General features: G+C 48.6%; 1 protein-coding gene across 1 annotated transcript in view; it reads right to left on the bottom strand.

Annotated features, from left to right (window-relative positions):
• AHCY (adenosylhomocysteinase) overlaps nucleotides 1–18196 on the bottom strand; it is a 53808-nt gene that overhangs the window by 10060 nt on the left and 25552 nt on the right. The window contains exons 5-9 of the mRNA XM_074970292.1: nucleotides 16924–17036; nucleotides 12422–12629; nucleotides 11469–11556; nucleotides 10390–10507; nucleotides 6404–6598 (exon numbers count right to left, since the gene is read on the bottom strand). Coding sequence (XP_074826393.1) covers nucleotides 6404–6598; nucleotides 10390–10507; nucleotides 11469–11556; nucleotides 12422–12629; nucleotides 16924–17036 — 722 coding nt within the window. The remainder of the gene's footprint in view (nucleotides 1–6403; nucleotides 6599–10389; nucleotides 10508–11468; nucleotides 11557–12421; nucleotides 12630–16923; nucleotides 17037–18196) is intronic.

The following is an 18196-nucleotide window of genomic DNA, read 5'->3' as shown; positions in this document are numbered from 1 at the left end:
TTTCACCCCGCTGGGCACTGTCAGTCGTCTGTGGATGGAATGCTTGTGGGGAGTATAGCCAGTACGAAGCCAGGTTTGTCGACACCTCATACAAAGCCTCGCATGCTTCACAATAAACATGGTGGCTGACATGAGCACTATGAGTTGTAAGCACATTCTGGCGGATGTTTGTGGTATGTTTTTTACCGTTGTAATGAAGTTCATTAGGGTAACAAAGCGTTGTTGAGGGAGTCGTAACGATGCCGTGATGCAGTCTAGGTGTGCCCCTATAAAGTCCAACTGTTGGGTTGGAATTAGGGTGGATTTCTGAAAGTTGATGTGTAGCCCTAGTTTTCAGAGTAACAGCCGTGTTAGTCTGTATTCGCAAAAAGAAAAGGAGTACTTGTGGCACCTTAGAGACTAACCAACCAATTTATTTGAGCATAAGCTTTCGTGAGCTACAGCTCACTTCATCGGATGCATACTGCGGAAAGCGTAGAAGATCTTTTTATACACACAAAGCATGAAAAAATACCTCCCCTCACCCTACTCTCCTGCTGGTAATGATCACTTTAGATAAGCTATTACCAGCAGGAGAGTGGGGTGAGGGGAGGTATTTTTTCATGCTTTGTGTTTAGCTTGCGCAAGTCCAAGATGGGCCTCCATCCGCCTGTTTTCTTCTGGGTGAGAAAGTAGTGTGAATAAAATCTGCTCCCCCTGTGTTTGGCAGGTACAGGTTCTACAGCACCTAATTGCAGGAGGTGGTTTACTTCCTGCTGTAACAGACGGTTGTGAGATGGGTCCCTGAAGAGGGACGGGGAAGGGGGGTGGGTAGGCGGGATAGAGGTAAAAGGGATAGAATAGCCCTTGCCTATAAATTTCCAGAACCCACTTGTCTGACGTAATCGTTGCCCAGACCGGGTAGAAGGGTGTCGGGTGGTCCCTAAATGGGCAGGAGGTTATGAGGGACTGTAGCAGTGGTGGGGCTCTCGTGCCCTCGACCAACACTTCAAAATGCTTGTCTGGAAGTGGATGGCTGAGACGTCGCTGACTGCTCTGGGGCTTGTCGGCATCTTGTCTGATGTTGTTTGTGGCGCTGGTTATAATGGCTCTGAGGCTGGGTATACAGAGTAGTGCGGAAGCATTGGGTATAAAATCTGCCCTGTTTCTTTTTGTTCCCAGGGGCATATATTCCTAGGGTTTTCAATGTGGCACGGGAATCCTTGAGAGCGTGTAAAGTTGCATCTCTGCCTTTTGCGAACAGGTTTTGACCTTCAAAAGGTAAGTCCCCCGACTGTCACCTGAAATTCCTTGGGGAAGCCTGAAAGGTGGAGCCAGGACACCCTTCGCATGACTACACATGTGGCAATGGAGTGGGCTGCCATGTCAGCGGAGTCCAGGGAAGGAGGGAGCCCTTCTGTTAGGTTAGCTTTATACTGTTCTTTATTTGTTGGAAGATGTTCAATAAAAGTGGTCATTTGTGCAAAAATGTTGTGTGTTCTTGGACAGTAATGCAAAATAGTTTGCTATGCGAAACTGGAGGGTTGCCAAGGAACAGGCCTTCCTGCCAAAGAGGGCTAGGCGCTTCCAATCTTTATCATTGGGGTGGTCTTAGCCAGCTGTTGCTTTCCCCTTTGATTAACTGCCTCCACCACCAATGAATTAGGGGTGGGGTGAGTGAACAAAACTTGGCTCCCTTAGCTGGGACATAGTCAGTGGTGAGCTGCAGCCAGTTTGCACGAACCGGTTGTTAAATGTTGAAGCCGGTTTAGAACCGGTTGTTAAAGGGGTGGGCAAACTCCAGCCTGCCTGAGCTCTCAGCTGGGGAGGCTCCCCTGAGAATCCCTGTTTAATTTTTACTCACCCGGCGGTGCCCTGGGTCTTCGGTGGCACTGAAAGGCCCGCCGCCAAAGTGCCACCGAAGACCCGGAGCAAGTGAAGGAACCGGTTCTTCAGCTTTTGGCAGCTCATCACTGGACATAGTACTTCTTGTCTAATCTTTTACAAGAAGCTGCAGCTGGCATCTGCCAGACAGTTTTTGCTGGGTCCATGATGGCCGCATCGATGAACAGTGCAATCTTGGCAGCAGATGCATGGAAAATATCCATCAGCATATGTAAGTCTCCAGCAGCTCTGCCAAGGAAACGTCGAGGGAGTCAGCCACTCGTTTAAATAATTCCTGGAAGGATTTGAAGTCATCGCCTGATGTGGGAGGAGGCATTATTGTTTCGTCAGGAGACGAAGAGGAGATGTGGGTTGGTGGGGAATGGTGCCACCGTGGTGGCTCTTCAATTGCTTCTGCTTCCTCTACGAGAGCTTCTGGGGAGGTTAGGGCAGAAGGGGAAGGTGATTGTTGTGATCTGGGTGTTCTGGACCTGGATGGGTTGGAGGGCTGTTGCATGTTCTGGGTTCTGTATAATGCCCATGAGTCCCAATATGGCGGGAGGACTATAGGAGAGGGCATCCACTGCAGAGGTTGCCACGCTATTGGCTGCTGTTGTGAGGGTCTAGGTTTGGGCGAGGAATGGCAAGGGGTGCACATTCCTGCTCCCACTTCCTCCTCCTCGTAGCTGGAGAGAGGAGGGGCTGAGCCAGCAGGGGTATTAGTCACGCTTGGCCCTGGTCTGGCTGGGGTACTGTCAATACCAAAGAGAAGCATTCCTGGAGTGGATGTGAGGAAGAGGTCTGCTTGGCTAACAAACTGCTGCGGCACAGGGAAGCTCAGCGCCGACGGAGGAAGCAGGCTCTGATTAGAAATCGTTGTGATTGCTGCCGGTGCCATAGATCTGCTGCAATGTATTGGTGCAGCAGGTGACGCCATTGCACTGCTCAGTGCCGAGGTAGCCTGCCTTCGAGCTAGACCGCAGGGGGTCTTTTCCTCCTCGGGCAATCCCGATGCCGGACGGTCCCCATGCCTCTCGGTCCGTGGCTCTAAGTGCCGATGGTACCCGGGCAGATTTGGCAGTCGGAGATTGCCTTTTCTGAGGCTATTCTCGCTGAGGTAATGAGTGAGACCACTTTTTTGTGGTTTTCTATGGGACTGGGTCCTTTGCAGTGGTTTTTGAAGAGGATCCCATGTCTGATGCAGCTGCGGGTGAGTGCTGGCGGGGAGAGGTCCTGCGCTCAGGATCAGAAGCAGGTCGAAGGGATTTCTCCAGCATCATAAAAGTTTTAATTGCAGATCCCTAGCTTTTCTAGTCCTTGCTGTCAGCTCTTTGCAGTGGTGGCACTTTTGTGCCATGTGTCTCTCTCCCCCAAACAACGGACGCACTGCAAGTGACCATCTGAGACTGGGATTCACGGTCTACAGGTCAGACAGTGTTTAAAACCTGGAGAATCAGGCATGCCAGAGAGGCTGTTCACAAAGAAGGAATGGGAATAGTCCCTTCCGAGTGCCTCTGGGCTGTGAGGTGGATAGCCACCTCAGGAGGGAAAAAAGAAAAAAGGTTGTGGTTTTTTTTGGTTGGTTTCAAGAGAAAAAACAAAGGAAGAAGTAAATGAAGGATAAAACTAGGAGGGTTGAACTAAAGGAATAGCAAGGTTTTGATGGCACTGCTGTTGTTCTGACCAAAGCCAATGGCAGCAGAGAATGAACTGGGGGGCGGTTGGCTGTGCGCGCTCGTTGGCCATTCGGAGCGGCGTGAGATGGCTGCCATGCGTGCGCGGCCAACCAGGGCACTGCTACTGCAAATCTCCAACTAGAAGCGCAGAGCTGCACAATCAGTTAAAGTGGAGCACCCACAGGGACACTCCTCGAAGAACAACAATTGGTACACAGCCCTTGTTAGAGCAGACTCCTTGCCCGATTGCAAGCAGACAGTTTAAGGTTCACATTCAAGGTTAGCTTTGAAAGTGTTGATTTCAAGTTATTCTAGGGGAACTGATGCACCCCCACTAGATAAGGACACACACTTGCAAAAAATCATCACGCTACCAACCAAGATCTAAAAAGTCTGTCTTCTCTTGCCATGATCACAAAAGGGATTTTTTAAAATGCCTGAACAAGCTAACAGAAAAGTTCTTTCTGGATGGGAGAGTAGTTTTCTTGATTACACACAGAAATTCAAAAACATGCACTAGATCGTCTGTACAAATCTATCCAATGTTTCTATTGGTAATACTTTAATTTTACCTACATCTTTCTTTTGTTCCAGCACATTAATGCCAACTCCCATTAACCTCCTTGAAAACCTTCCCCTACCGAGTGCCACGTTTTTTAACTGGGGTTTCTGGTACTAGGCACTTCCCTAAATCAAACATTGATGCAAATTAGTCCTATCTGAGATACATAGAATGAAGTGTGTGTGGCTTAGTAAGTGGTTAGATCGCAGATCATCTCCCTTATTCAGTTGGTTTTACTGGGTTTTATTACTAGGAATAGCATTACAGGGGGCTTGAAGCTGTGTGTTGAGGGGCAGCATTAAAGTAGCATAGACACTGAATGACTTCATATAAAGGTTTTTTCCTCCCAGGAGAACGGCAGAGGTGCATTCCCCCACTCTTTGTGGGGATCAATCACGCCAAGTCTCCTCCGAAAACACCTTGCTGGCTCATTATTTTAAACAGGTGGCAGTGGGAGCTTAGAAGTCCTTCAGCAAACCCTTCATAAACAATTCCACATCTGTCTAATCTATTGACCAAAGGAAAACCCTTTTTGCATTATCACTTCTGGATCTGGCCATATTTCAAAGGTCCGGGGACTTAACAGCAGAATCTTTCTCAAACAACGACCATCTCGTCTAATTCGCAGGCTTGTTTTCGAAAATTGCAACCAGATGACAGTTTCTTTTGTAAACTTATGACAGTTGTGAAACGATCCAGATTCCTCCCCCCATCAAGAACAAAGAATCCACTGATCATTTTAAGCTGAAAAGAGAAAACCCAGGAGAATTTGTAGCAAATCCATGTCAGACAGAGATTTTGCAGAGACGTGGTGGACATTTAGGCAATTAAGACCAGATTGTGGCTAGCTCTGCTCAGGTGAGCAAGGGGGATGGGAGGGTTGGAAGCTTTCCCTCTCCCTTCTCCATCCTGCTCCTCATAGGAGCCAGCTGCAGTTAGAGACTCGCACCACTAGCCATCAAAGGGATAGGGGAGAGCTGGGATGAAGCCAGAGACCTAACCCTGATCCACTAGCCACCAAAGCTGGGCAGGCACAGAAAGAACATGCTACGAACACCTTGACGTGTACAGCATGAACAATTCTACATGAGCCAAAATACAGGTCATGGATTTAAACCACAGCGTGACCCACAGCGTTCCTGTCACAAGTTCCAGTCCAAATCTGTTGTGAGCAACATTCTGGCTACAAGAGCAGCCCTACTTCAAAGACTGTCAGTGGTGTATGTTTAGCACCCTTAAAACCAAACACACCCTGATGCAATGAAGCTCCTTTAAGCAAATACCTGATAAAAGAATTAGCTTGTTCACAGGTAAGATGCCATATGTAAACGAGATGTCTGCCTCCTGATGGATCCATTTTATCAGATTGTTCACTGCTTCAGGTAATAGAAACACTGACCTCACCAGGCAACTTGTTTCTAAGGATCCCAATCAACATTAACCTAGCCTCAATACCTGTGAGAGGGGGTTGCATTGCTCCCATTTAACTGCTGGGGAAATGGAGGCAGAGGATACCCAAGGACACATGGCAAAACTAGGTCAGAGCAGAGAGTTCAAATTTTTCTTTTTCTTTGCAAAAATGTCACAAATATATAAAAAAATGTTTTCAAGTTTCCAAAGCTGTACAAATCAGAGAGACACAGCTAGAGTGAGCATATCCTATCCAACAGTCAGGATACCACATGACAACATCACAGCCTGCTCCCAATCAAAAGTTAAATTGAAAAATTATTTGCCGCTGTGTTTTTAAAAAAATCCCAAACCCACCATTGTGAAAGTGTTTGCAAAAAGCAAAGCACCAGAAATGTAGAAACACTGCAACTAAAGTTTCATACAACTGAAAAATTTGTGAAAATTTTTGTTTTCAAATGTGTGGTTTTGGTGCCAAAAGGTTTGAAAAATGTCAACTAGCTCTAGTTGTAGTTAGGGCTAACTGGATAATATTAGAGAGAGGAAAAGGAGGCAAGCTTTAGGGAGGGGAAATTTCCCTAACAGCGAGCTGGTAGATTGTGCAATGGCCTCTCAAGGAGTGTGCAAACCCTACAGGTTTGGTGATTTCACTGAAAATTACCCAAGACTGGAAGATGTACTATGGAACAACCTTGCACTAGCCAGCCCTGGGGTAGGTCTCATCCACCTTCTGCTTTGTACGGCCATTTTGTCAGCTCCTGAATGAACACATGCCGAAGTTGGACTTTAGCTCTCTAAACTTAGGTTACTTACAAGTCTATTTGAAGGATTGGGTTGGGTTCACCTGTGCAAGTATATAGAAATAATATTAAAACACTGCACCCTAACCCACCTTCTTTGGCAGGATATGGACTCCCACGGGATACTTGTCAGGATTGGTCCACAGCTCAATCTGCGCCAACACCTGATTGGTGAAGGAGTTGCTCATAACAAAGCTGGGGTGACCCATGGCACAGCCCAAGTTGACGAGTCGGCCTTCTGCTAGAAGTATGATGTGGTGGCCATTCTTCAATGTATACCGGTCCACCTTCACAGGAAACAAAACAAACACCAATGAGACAAGAGCACAGAGGCAGTGTATTCCACCCAAAGTCTGGCAGTCCCCATCCATCCTGCACAGATGACCAGCAGTTAATATGCAACTTAGACTTTGACTGTAATTGAGCTTGACACCACACACCATCCAAGTCAAAAATATTTGTCTACCCTCTGTAGTCTGGTCTCACCCAGCATGGATCTTAGCAGCTGCTGCTCATTAAGATTGACTTTGAGTCTATCGTTTATCCAGGCCTAGGGTTTCTGCATGTCTACTGCCATTGGAGGGGGACTACTCTGGGCTACCTAACAGCACACATCTGACATATGCAGAGCCAGAGTGGTTCTCTGCATACAGCCGAACAGGTGCATCTATGCAGTGTGTCAAGACCACCTGCATACACCTACAGTCTGCCCTCCCTCCCCATCACAATCGTCTCACTACATAGACAAGAAGGCAGTTCCACTTTAGATTGCAAACGCAATTAGTTTTGCTTTCCGGCCCCCCCACCCCACCCAGGGGCAGCTTTCAACTAGATGATGTGGTCTGCCACAAGTCTCTCCCCAGAAACAAGTGATCTTGCAAGTTCATCTGCCGAGAGGAGTGGACAGCAATATAAGATTAGATTATATAGATTGTCATCTCAGTCAATCTATGACAAGTTATATTGGTGTCATCTCTGGTCACTGCTCAGGCCTTCTGCTGAGTTAGTATGGAATAGACTGGATCTTTGGTATTTATCTCTCATTGTTTGGAGGGACGCTGTCACGTTATAGGTCTTTGCCTATGCTATTGATATCTTAAGTTTTTGAAAAGTGAAAGACAAAAACAGTTTCTTGATATTTACACTTTTTAAAATCTTAGCATTTCACTCAGTTTGCACATAAAACACTTTCCGTTTTGATCCGAGTGCTACCATATTTAAGTTTCAAGTCTTCTAAGGCGAAGAGTTAATTTAAATACCACTGTTCTCAGGGGGATTTTTAAAGTTTGAAGAAATATTTCTATTCAGATTTTAAAAAAGCTTGTTTGTACAAAATATAAACTTTTGCACCAAATTTAAACTAACGTGGTCTCTCCCTTTTCATACAAAGGAATTCCATAGGTCGCACTAAAAACCTTACTGGAGAATAGTGATGTAGCTAGGGCATTCTCTCCCTGTGCTTAAATACTAGAGATAGTCTCACTTCAATGCTTTTGTGCAATTTATTTTTAGCACGGTTTGTGTGCAAAGTAAATGTAACTCCCTCAAACAGAAGCCCTAAACAGACTGGCCATAAATCTACCTTCCTACTCCAGTTAGGCTAGGTGGAATTAGCAAGACAGTTCTTTAATGCAGCGGTTCTCAAACTGCGGGTCAGGACCCCAAAGTGGGTCACGCCCCATTTTAATGGGGTCGCCAGGGCTGTCATTAAATTTGCTGGGGCCCAGGGCTGAAGCCCTCAAGCTTGGGCACCTCCCAGGGGAGGGGAGAGAGAGAGGGGCTCAGGCTTCGGTCCCCCTTCCTGGAGTCTTGTAGTCATTTTTATTGTCGGAAGGGGGTCATGGTGCAATGTTTGAGAAACCCTGATATAATGCGTAGTTGCAATGTTCCTTCTGGGACAGTAGTTCTCCAGGTGTAATTTGTGGACCCTCACTGGTCTGCAGAGCCCTTCCTGGAGCGAAATATGGAAGTGAGAAGGGAGAAGAGGTGATCTATGAAACACTCATCTGGAGTGGCCAACAGAAGGGAACCGTTTACAAACTGCTGTAATGCAGGGAAAAGGATCTCTCTTGGCACTTCTCATCCTGGTGCCAGGCAGAAGCTACAGGAAACTGGTAAGTACAAAGATGGATGTAGCCCCGTGGCTGTACATTCCTCTGGCTTTAACAGGGCCAGCATGTCAGAGGAACCTGGCAAAGAGGCAAAGTGATTGATCTCAGGCACTAAAGGTCACGTTTTCAGAGGAGCTGAGCATTTGTAAAGATCTTGCTCTAAAGCATTCCAAGTTAGCTAATTGAAAACAGATTTATCACACTCTTAATCACCCTCTCCTAGCGGCCAGTCTACTCTCCTATGGCACTGCAGCAAGAATGGTCAGCCAAGCAATCAGTCACTGGCCTGCAGGCTCCTATAGTGCCTAGCACAGGGTTCAGACCACAGCCTTGGGGAACTGCAGCAACAGTAGGGTGGAGCCTGCAACAGTTACTGCCATATTGCTACTGGGCTCCGTTCATGAGTCCTCAGCTCTGGCTGTTTGAGTCCCTTTCCTTAGAGGCCTAACCAAGCTCTCCTAAGCAAAACATTCCGTGAAGGAGCTTCACTCTGGATTTTCTGGATTTTAAATTGCTTTTCTCCATCTGAAAATAGATTGGACACATGATGACAACTCTCCTCTGCGTGTCCCTCCCAATTCCTCTGGATTTTATTTCTCAACACTGAAAAGGTTTCAGTTACTTTTGTGGAACAGGCTTTCACTCCTAGTTGCTCTGCTCAATCTCCAGGATGTCAGCCAGAGTCTGCCCACACCCGAGTGCTCCGCCAGGGCGCTCAGCCACGGCAGGGATGGAACATGGGCAGCATCTGACTCGGATGTTTCAACACAGGAAGGGGATATGGAAGTGGCAAAGACAGCTCAATCGGCTAGGGAGCCAGAGCTCTGGGACCAATAGGGGGCTTCTAGAATCACTGGCACTCTCCAGCTGAATTTTCCTCACTGGTCTGGATGGAAAAGGAAAGACACTGAGGAGACCGGTTGGCTGTGACTGACAGGAAGCTCAAGCCTCCCTCTTCTTGATCCCAGTGCCTTGGGAAAGAGGCAACTCTGTATTTGGCTTGTTGGCAAAGAGGCCCCCTGCTGGTTCCAGTCTATCTGGAGAATCCACCCGAGTGCACTGACACCACGTTCCTTTTAGCCTTCCATTTTGCCAATTCACTCTCTATTCGGGGGTTACTGGGGACCCTGATAGATGCTGAGTCACATTTTCCTTTCTCCTCTATTCTCCTGCCTCCTCTTAGCACCGAGCTCAGTCATTACAGAGTCCAACCACAAAGGGCCGGTCCCTGCCAGGTGCTGCTGACCCCTAGCTGCTTACTCTGGAGACGGCCCTCCGAAGAATCAGAACGGATGCTCTCAGTATGTCTCAGGCTCTGCATGTCAGCTGGGCAGGCGATGACCTGGCTGGATCTTCCCAAGCAAACCGTTAGATTAGCCTCAAGACAACCTCAGAGGCCTCATCCACAGGAGCCCAGAGGAAGGTTAAATGCCGTTTGTCCTAGCCTCTGAACAGCCAGCTCTATTGGAGGACCCAGCCTGCTTTCGAGAAGTGAGCCAGGTCAGAAGCCAGAGACCATGCTCCATGATGGCACTGCAAACAAACACCCTTCCAAGCTCATCTTCTCCAGACATTATTGAAGCTGTCTCCTGTAAAGAATGGTCTTTATCCAGTTCACAGCCTACACTAGCACCATTGTAAGTTCTGGGTCTCTTTCCCAAGGTGGTCACAATACAAACAACAAGCCAAACCCTGGCTTCCTAGCCAAAGATGGCCCTGGCCTAACGCGTACCCATGGTTCCAAATGCCAGGCAATACAACTGTGCATCATTTCTTCTTCCTATTGATCCGATACAGAAGAAAGGAGAACCTGTTCATGTTTCCAACAGCCAGGAGGAAGGCTGGGGGTCTCCAGTTATGGAAAAGATAGTGTCTGAGGGAGAATCAGCCCTCCTATGCATGGGGAAGACACTGATTCTGATTAGTTGCCTCTTCCTCACGCTAGATCCTACTGAGGGCCAACTCACCTGGGGCTTAACGTTCACCGTCTCCACTGCATTATCATTTAGCCACTTCGCATCAACTTCCACGTCAAAGTGGCCGATGTTACATACAATGGAATCGTCCTTCATCTGCTCGAAGTGTCTGCAACGAGAAACCAGGCTCTGTCACAGAGCAGGGCATCGGAGGGTGATGTTCCACTCCACCCGTGCTGGCTGGCAGCAAAGCGTCATGCAGGGAGAAAGAGGGAACCCAAGGTGAATCCTGAGAAAATGGGCTGGCGGCATCCTGTGGGGACCCAGAGTGTAACCTTGAAAGAGGTTTGGGTGGGGGAGTCACCTCATCAACCACCCCTTGTTAATTTCACCTTATGATATCAATATTCACAGGCACAAGAGCAGCAAGAGGGCAGTCGGACTGCTCCGGATGGAGAGACTGCAAGCTGGGGCTTGAGGGGAGGGGCCAACAGGGTATTTGTCAGGCACGACAGGGGCGATGAGCTTGTTTCATTCCTGCCCCATTAGCTCACAAATGGAATCTCTCTCCTGAGAGCCATGGCAAGATCCTGCAACAGGCAGAACGTTCCCCTGGGCCATCACTATAGCAACATCTTCGAATCGCAAACCTTCAACAGAATCAGTCATGTCTCTCCTAATGTTGGGGGCAAGAGTAGCAGCAAGAGTAAGACGCAGGCCAGAGATTCTGGCCCAGCTTCCTCCCGCAGCTCTGCCTGTGTGCCTCAGTCTTGACGTACATACCCCCCCCTATTACTCTGGTCCTGGATTCCCCCTCCCCCCAACATCTCTGCCAGTGTCCCTCACCACCAACCACCAGCACGCCCTGCTATTCCATTCCAGTGTTCCCTACGGCTCCACCAAAGCCCCTCAGCCCAGATCACAGCACCCCTCTACTCCTCTTGCCTTGCGCCCCCAAAGAAACCATGATTGGGATGTACAAAAATCTCCACTGGAGACTGAAATCCTGACCACCTGTGAACAACACCCAACCCCGCAGAGCTGAACAGCCAGCCACTGTGCTGCCAAGCAGAGTCATGTCCATATCTGAACACCAGTCAGTTTCCATTCAGCCAGAGAATGGACAGTACCTGCCCTGCACGATATCACTGCATCCAGTGGTGGTGACAAAAATGTTCCCTTCTTTGCAAGCCTCTTCCATGGTCGTAACCTCATAACCTGAAGGTCAAAAGAAAATGGTCACTCTCTGTCCTGGCAAGAGCCTCCTCTCCCAGCCAACGCCAGCACATGAAGGTAAGAAGCCCAGTTCTGACACTAAACAGGAACTCCAGCACAAGAGGTTATCATTCCCCACCTGTTACTCCTTCATCCTGAGTGTCCATGCGATGCAATTATTGACATAATGCCACATTCTCAAAGGAAGATGCATCTGCAATATTTGCAAGCTCCACGTCTGAGGGAGCACAAAGCCCTACGTGTGTGTGCATGGACTCATGCACAGAAGTGGGGTGACTGCACGTGGAACAGCCAGGGGGTCCAGGGATCATTGAGTCTGATTTGCTTCCTTGTCACTCTATGAAGCAGGGGCTTCACAAAGGGCTTCACCTTCCTTAAGCAGCCTAGAGTATAATGGAGGTGAATGCTTGGTATTTTCAAGCAGAGAGAGTCCCTTGAAGTCTTAACCCAGGATGGAGGTTAGAGCTGTCTGAGCAGAAGGAGCCCACTCAACACCTGTTCAGAAACTGGGCTACAGCACCATGAAGCACAGAGGGCCTAACCCAAATGTTTCAACTATGGTGCAACCTCAAATCCAGGTAGCTATTTGGAGAGGAGAACATCAAGCATCCCAACAGGAGCGTGTAGTTTAACCCATTAATGACTCCTCTCCCAACAATCAGAAGGGAACAGACCATTATGGACACCATCACACTAGAGGAGTTGCCTCTGTCAGAGGACTAGGGCTATTCATCCTCCTAGTGACTATTGGCCAAACATCACTTAGTACTCTACAACAGACTACAGAACCCACCAATGGGTGCACCAAGTTCTGAATCCCCCACCCCAACAATCCGCAGCTGCTCACCTTCCATGGCTGCCTGCAGCGCGTTGATTGGATCAATTTCCGTGATGATGACTCTGGCTCCAAAGTTTCTCAAGGCTTGAGCACAACCTTTGCCAACGTCACCGTAGCCTGCCACGACGGCCACTTTCCCAGCAATCATGACATCCGTGGCACGTTTAATGCCATCGATAAGGGACTCTCGGCAACCATAAAGGTTATCAAATTTACTCTGGGGAGGAAAGCAGCTGTTTCAGAAGAGCTGAAGCAAACGCTAGGAGACACACGTGCTTCCTATTTACAGAGAAGCTAGACAAACTTATCAAATACCATGAGGCTGATAGTCAGCTAACTGCGTTTAACCACATCAGTGCAACTGAATATGGGTTTGCTTGAATTCCTTTCACTGGCTTTTAAACCCGGCCCAGATGTCTATAGCAGACATCTGCTGTCAGAACCCTCCTCATCCAGGAGTACTCTAATAAGAGGCATTTCATGTGTGCCTTGCGCCTGTTGGCTAGTTCTTGGGCTCCTGAAAACAGCCTCCCTGGGATTACTAAAAGTGACGACAACAGAATAAAGCATGAGAGCTTGTCGCATACAGGGGCATGGATAGCAAGAGGCGTGTCTCATACGTATACAGCAGGGAGCTGTTGTTCACTCAGATTCCATGTTAAACATTTGCTACAGAAGCCTACAGACTGTTCCAAATGTCAAGGTGGGACACTGAACAGGCTAACTGTCTTGTTACAGCTGCATCAGGGGTACTGGAACAATTTTTATAGTGGGGGTGCTGAGAGCCCTTGAACCAAACTGTAAAGCCTGTACTATAATGGAAACCACTTCAAGCCAGGGGGTGCTGCAGCCCGCCACCTGTAGGTCCAGCACCTATGGTGAGCATGCATGCAGATACTTATAACTCTGCTATCTTTGCAGCACCATCTTTAAGGAACGCGCGTGTGTGCTCTAGAAGTGACAAGCAGCCAACTGCCTGCGTGCATAACTCCAGGATTCCAAGCCACCAGGTCCCAAAGCACATTCCAGACGCTGCTCCCACACCATCTGCAATGAGCTGAAGTTCCACAGAGTCACGTCAGAGGATACTCAGCCAAGGACAATCAGAGTAAAACTGCTACAAGGTACCATGCAGTCAAAGCAAGGAACCCTGGATTTCATTTATCTCACTCCTGGCCTTACAAATCAGTGACACGGGTATCTTGGCTGTGAGCAGCCCAACCCTTAATTTAAAACTCAGCTTAGAAACAGAAGCCAAACATAGAGTCATTTCATGTTTTTATCCTCCTGAGCCTAGTGAGCATTTCTTGCTGAAATGTCTTTCCCTCTTTATGCTCTTTACCTTTTCCTCCCCACCCTGTGGTTCTGTTTTGGCAGGGGAGATGTGAAACTCAATCTGGGCCCTAGATCTCAGTTTGAGAAATTACAGGATGCCAGGAAAGACTCTGGCTGCCCAAGTTTTGCTTTTCTTTACAGGACATGAATAACGAGATCACAGACGAGAAGACAGAGCCAATGAGAACAAGACAACTCCAGTCTCCAAGCCTGTCCTCAAAATGCAGTGGTAAGGTTGAATGGCTAGAAGAACCCAAAAGAGGAGATGCATCTTTTACAACTGAATACACACCTCTAGCCTGGCCCCTTGATGTGTGCACATCACTTGCGGGATCACGAACTGTGTACCAAATACTGCACTATTACTGTGCCTTCTGTCATCTTAGATCTCAACTTACCTTCAACATACAAACTCTGATCTCAATTTAATGTATACGGATTATAAACCACAGGGAACAGACCTGACATTGTACATTTGGGAGCACAGAACAGGTGGCTGTTAGTGGAATAAAATCAAGAGATAAATCTAAAGAAGCGTAGCATTTTAGGATGGGAACTATCTTGCCACCCTAGATATGGCCGACACTACCAGCTACTCACTACGTAAGAGGAACATTATGCTGAAAGGCAAATGCCACGTTTCAGTCCTATTCCAGACAAAAATAAAACTAAGTGAAAGTTAAGGATTGTCTGCAACTTACTGCTGCAAGATGCTCCTACTCAGAATGTTACAGTTAATAGCTGTGAACAAAAGGCGTGGAACTGAGCAATTCAGATGACTAACCCACTATGGCAGAGTGTGGCTCTTTGTCTCCCTCTCGTAGCTTCTCACAGCCAGCTAGGGATGTAAATATTGTTTACAAACGTTAACCGGTTAAAAGATTAACGTTATATCGTTTATCCGGTTAACCACTGGGGCTGGAGTCGCTCCGGCCAATCCTTTGTGGTCACCAAGCTGATGGAGCCTGTTCTTCAGTTGGGAGAGTGGAGAGAAAGTGGGCCAAGTAATAGTTAAGGGAAGAGGGAACTAATACCCCATAAGACAGCAAGTTTAGGTCCCTGTTCAGCCACCTTAGAGGGCAGCAATACAGTCTGGACAGTGGGACAATAAACTCCCTAGGGGAACCAAATCTATGTAGCTAGTACAAAACCCTGTTCTTCAAACTCTCCTGTGCCCAATGAGAAGCTTCTCCCTTCCCAAGGGCAGAGGCACAGATGGGGACCCAGCGACACAACCCAAAGGGTAGAGCAGTGCTGACATGCAGCATGGCACTGGGCAGCGCCATTTCTCATGGACAAGCTACAAGTCAAAGATTCTCTGCCCTGCAAACACCCACATTGGGACAGAAAATCAGTAAGGGCAAGATTTTCAAAGGTATTCAGGTGCCTAATGCACCTCACTCCTGATTTCAGTGGGAGTTCGACACCTAGGCGCTTTTGAAAACCCCACTAGATGCCTACCTGCATCTTTAGGCACTTAAATACCTTTTGAAAAACTGGTCCCAAGTTCCCCGCCTCCCTCTAGAGCAGGGGCAGGCAAACTTTTTGGCCTGAGAGCCACATCAGGTTTCCAAAATTGTATGGAGGGCCAGTTAGGGGAGGCTGTCCTCCCCAAACAGCCAGGTGTGGCCCAGCCCCCACTGCTTCTTGCCCCCTGCAAGACTCCTGCCCCATCCAGCACCCCCTGTCTCCTGACTGCCCCTGGACCCCCCACCCCTGACTGCCCCCCACCGCCCCATCCCACCCCTCCTCTCCTCTCATTCCTGACTGCCCCCCCGGGAACCCCTGCCCCATCCAACCACCCCTTCTCCCTGTCCCCTGACTGCCCCCTGCCGCCCCATCCAACCCCCACTCCTTCCTGACTGCCCCCCTGAGACCCCTGCCCCCACTCAACCCCCGTTTCCCGCCCTCTGACCACCCCGACACCTATCCACAACCCCGACCCCTGACCACCCCCTTGAACTCTCCTGCCCTCTATCCAACCCTCCCTGCCCCGTTACCGTGCTGCCTGGAGCACCGGTGGCTGGCAGCGCTACAGTCACACACCGCGCAGCACAGAGCACCGGGTCAGGCCGAGCTCTGCAGCTGCGCTGCCGCCCAGAGCATTGCGCCGGCGGTGCAGTGAGCTGAGGCTGCGGGGGAGAGGGGACAGCAGGGGAGGGCCCAGGGGCTAGCCTCCCGGGCCAGGAGCTCAGGGGCCGGGCAGGAGGGTCCCGCGGGCCATAGTTTGCCCACCTCTGCTCTAGAGTCACCGCCACAATTCAGCAAGAAGCGAAGCAACACGCACTCACCCCCTGCCCCCCAACCCAACATCACTTCCAGGAATGGCAGGACAGCTTAACTCCCTTGCCCAACCCTGAGCTTGGGCAAGTGACTCTCCTTTGAGAGGCCAGTGGCAGTAGGCAGGAGAGAGACAGCAAGGTGGTCTAGTAGAGCTGGCACTGGACTGGGAGTAGGAAGACCTGGGTTTTAACCTGAGCTCCTCCACTGTCCTACGGTGACACCTTAGGTAAGTCTCTTGACTTCCACGTCTCTGTTTTCCCTCCCGCCCTTTATCTGTCCTGTCTGTTTAGACCAGTGGTTCTCAACCTGTTTACGACTGTGGGCCGCATATGTAGCTCCCTCTGTGTTACGTGAGCCACATCCACAATATATATATACACTACCTGTATGGCCCTAAGGATGTCACATGGGCCGCAAGCAGCCTGCGGGCTGAGAACCACTGGTTTAGACTGTAAGCTCTTCAGGGCAAGGACGGTCTCTCACTGTGGGTTGGCACAAGGACTAGCATAATGGAGGCCTGATCGCCACTGACAACTTTGCGTGCTGCTGTAACACAAATAAATAAGGGGGAATGTGAATTCTTGGACACAGGCAAGACACTGGTGATTTATTCTACATCACAATTCTTTTGAAGTTGCAAAAAAACACAGAAAGGTTCATTAAGATGCCACACTGCATTAACTCCTTCCACAGCCTCAGCCCACCCACTCCGTGTCAAGATTTATGAGCCACCAGGCCTGAGAACAGTCAGCCCCATTCTGCAAGCAGTCTAGCGTAGCACACACACGCCCAGATGCGGTGCAGAGCAGCGGCCTGCGTGGCACTAGCAGATTGCATATCAATGGAACGGGGGGGGGGGGGGAAGAAGAGCAGCAGAGCGCTGGCTGCGTTACCTTGGTGACAGAATCATTGACGTTGATGGCTGGCACTTTCAGGCTCCCACTGGCTTTCATCTTATACAGGTTGTGAACCCCGGTAGTCGTCTCCTCCGAGATGCCTTTAATTCCTGCAGGTGAGACCAGAAAAGCCATGTTGCAAACTGAAATGTCCAGACTCTGTGGTGGGGCCCAGAGTAGCCTCTGGAAGAATTGTGCCAGTGGGGAGGGGTAAGAGACAAGAACCCCTCTCATATGGGACTGTTTGGGTCTTTAAAGTCCAGGTTTACATCCCTGTGTTTACCTGATCCTCTCCCAGTATAAACAGACTAAGTACGGTCTTCAGGGGGCAGCAGTACTTTCAGCACATAAAGAAGTTACCAAGAAAATAGCTTGAGAAAGTCACAGCTCCCCCAAAATAACTTTGCAGATGGCAGCCAGGGATCTTAAGCAGCTGCAGAAGCATTTATGACTTCAGTCTCAACCCCCCTCTGAAGGCATTATCAACTGTTTACAGATACGGAAACGGAGATGCAGCAATTACATGACTTACCCAAGGCATCACAGAGAGGTTGCGGCAGAGCTAAGAATAGAACCCAGTTTTCCAGCCTCCCAGTCCTGTGCTTCAACCACCAGACCAGGCTCCCCATTGCCAATATCATACATTTCATATAATTCATCCCACAGTATATTACAAACTCTACACGCTCAAATCCCTTTACCCACCACTGAAATGGAACCACCTCTGGGTTGGAACATGGCAGCTGTTTAACTTATCACAGCAACACTGGACCCTTTAAGGCAGAAAGCGAAGAAGAGTACCATACCCAACTAAAACAGCAGACAGGAGTTTTAGGGGAAAAGAAAAGGATTTCACATATTGGACAGCCCTACGTTGTGAAAAAGGACTAACACATACATGAAGTATCAGGAGGAGCAAGTTAACTAGAAGCTGGTGGAAAATTTTCTTTGGAAACTTTTTTCCAGCCAACAGATAAGTTTACAAGAAAAGAAACCAACCAACGACACCACCTTGCATTTAGCTATCTGAAACATTTTGAAACCTTTTTGCAAAGTTTCATTTATAAGGTGTCATAAAAACAGTTTCACAAAAACATTTCAAGTGAAAACTTTATTGTTTCTTTAAAAGTTTCTTTGCAAAATAATCTTTCCTGTTTTGGCCAGATCTACATTAACCTGACTGTCAGTATCCCAGGTAAGCTCCTAAGTACCTGGAATAATCGATAGCCTGCACTAAGAAAGCTGCTCAAGACACTTCCCCCTTTAGAGT

The sequence above is a fragment of the Natator depressus genome, chromosome 13 (genome assembly GCF_965152275.1).
Source record: "Natator depressus isolate rNatDep1 chromosome 13, rNatDep2.hap1, whole genome shotgun sequence".
NCBI lineage: Eukaryota > Metazoa > Chordata > Testudines > Cheloniidae > Natator > Natator depressus.
The sequence above is the reverse complement of the archived record's forward strand: the minus strand, read 5'-3'. Positions and strand labels throughout refer to the sequence as shown.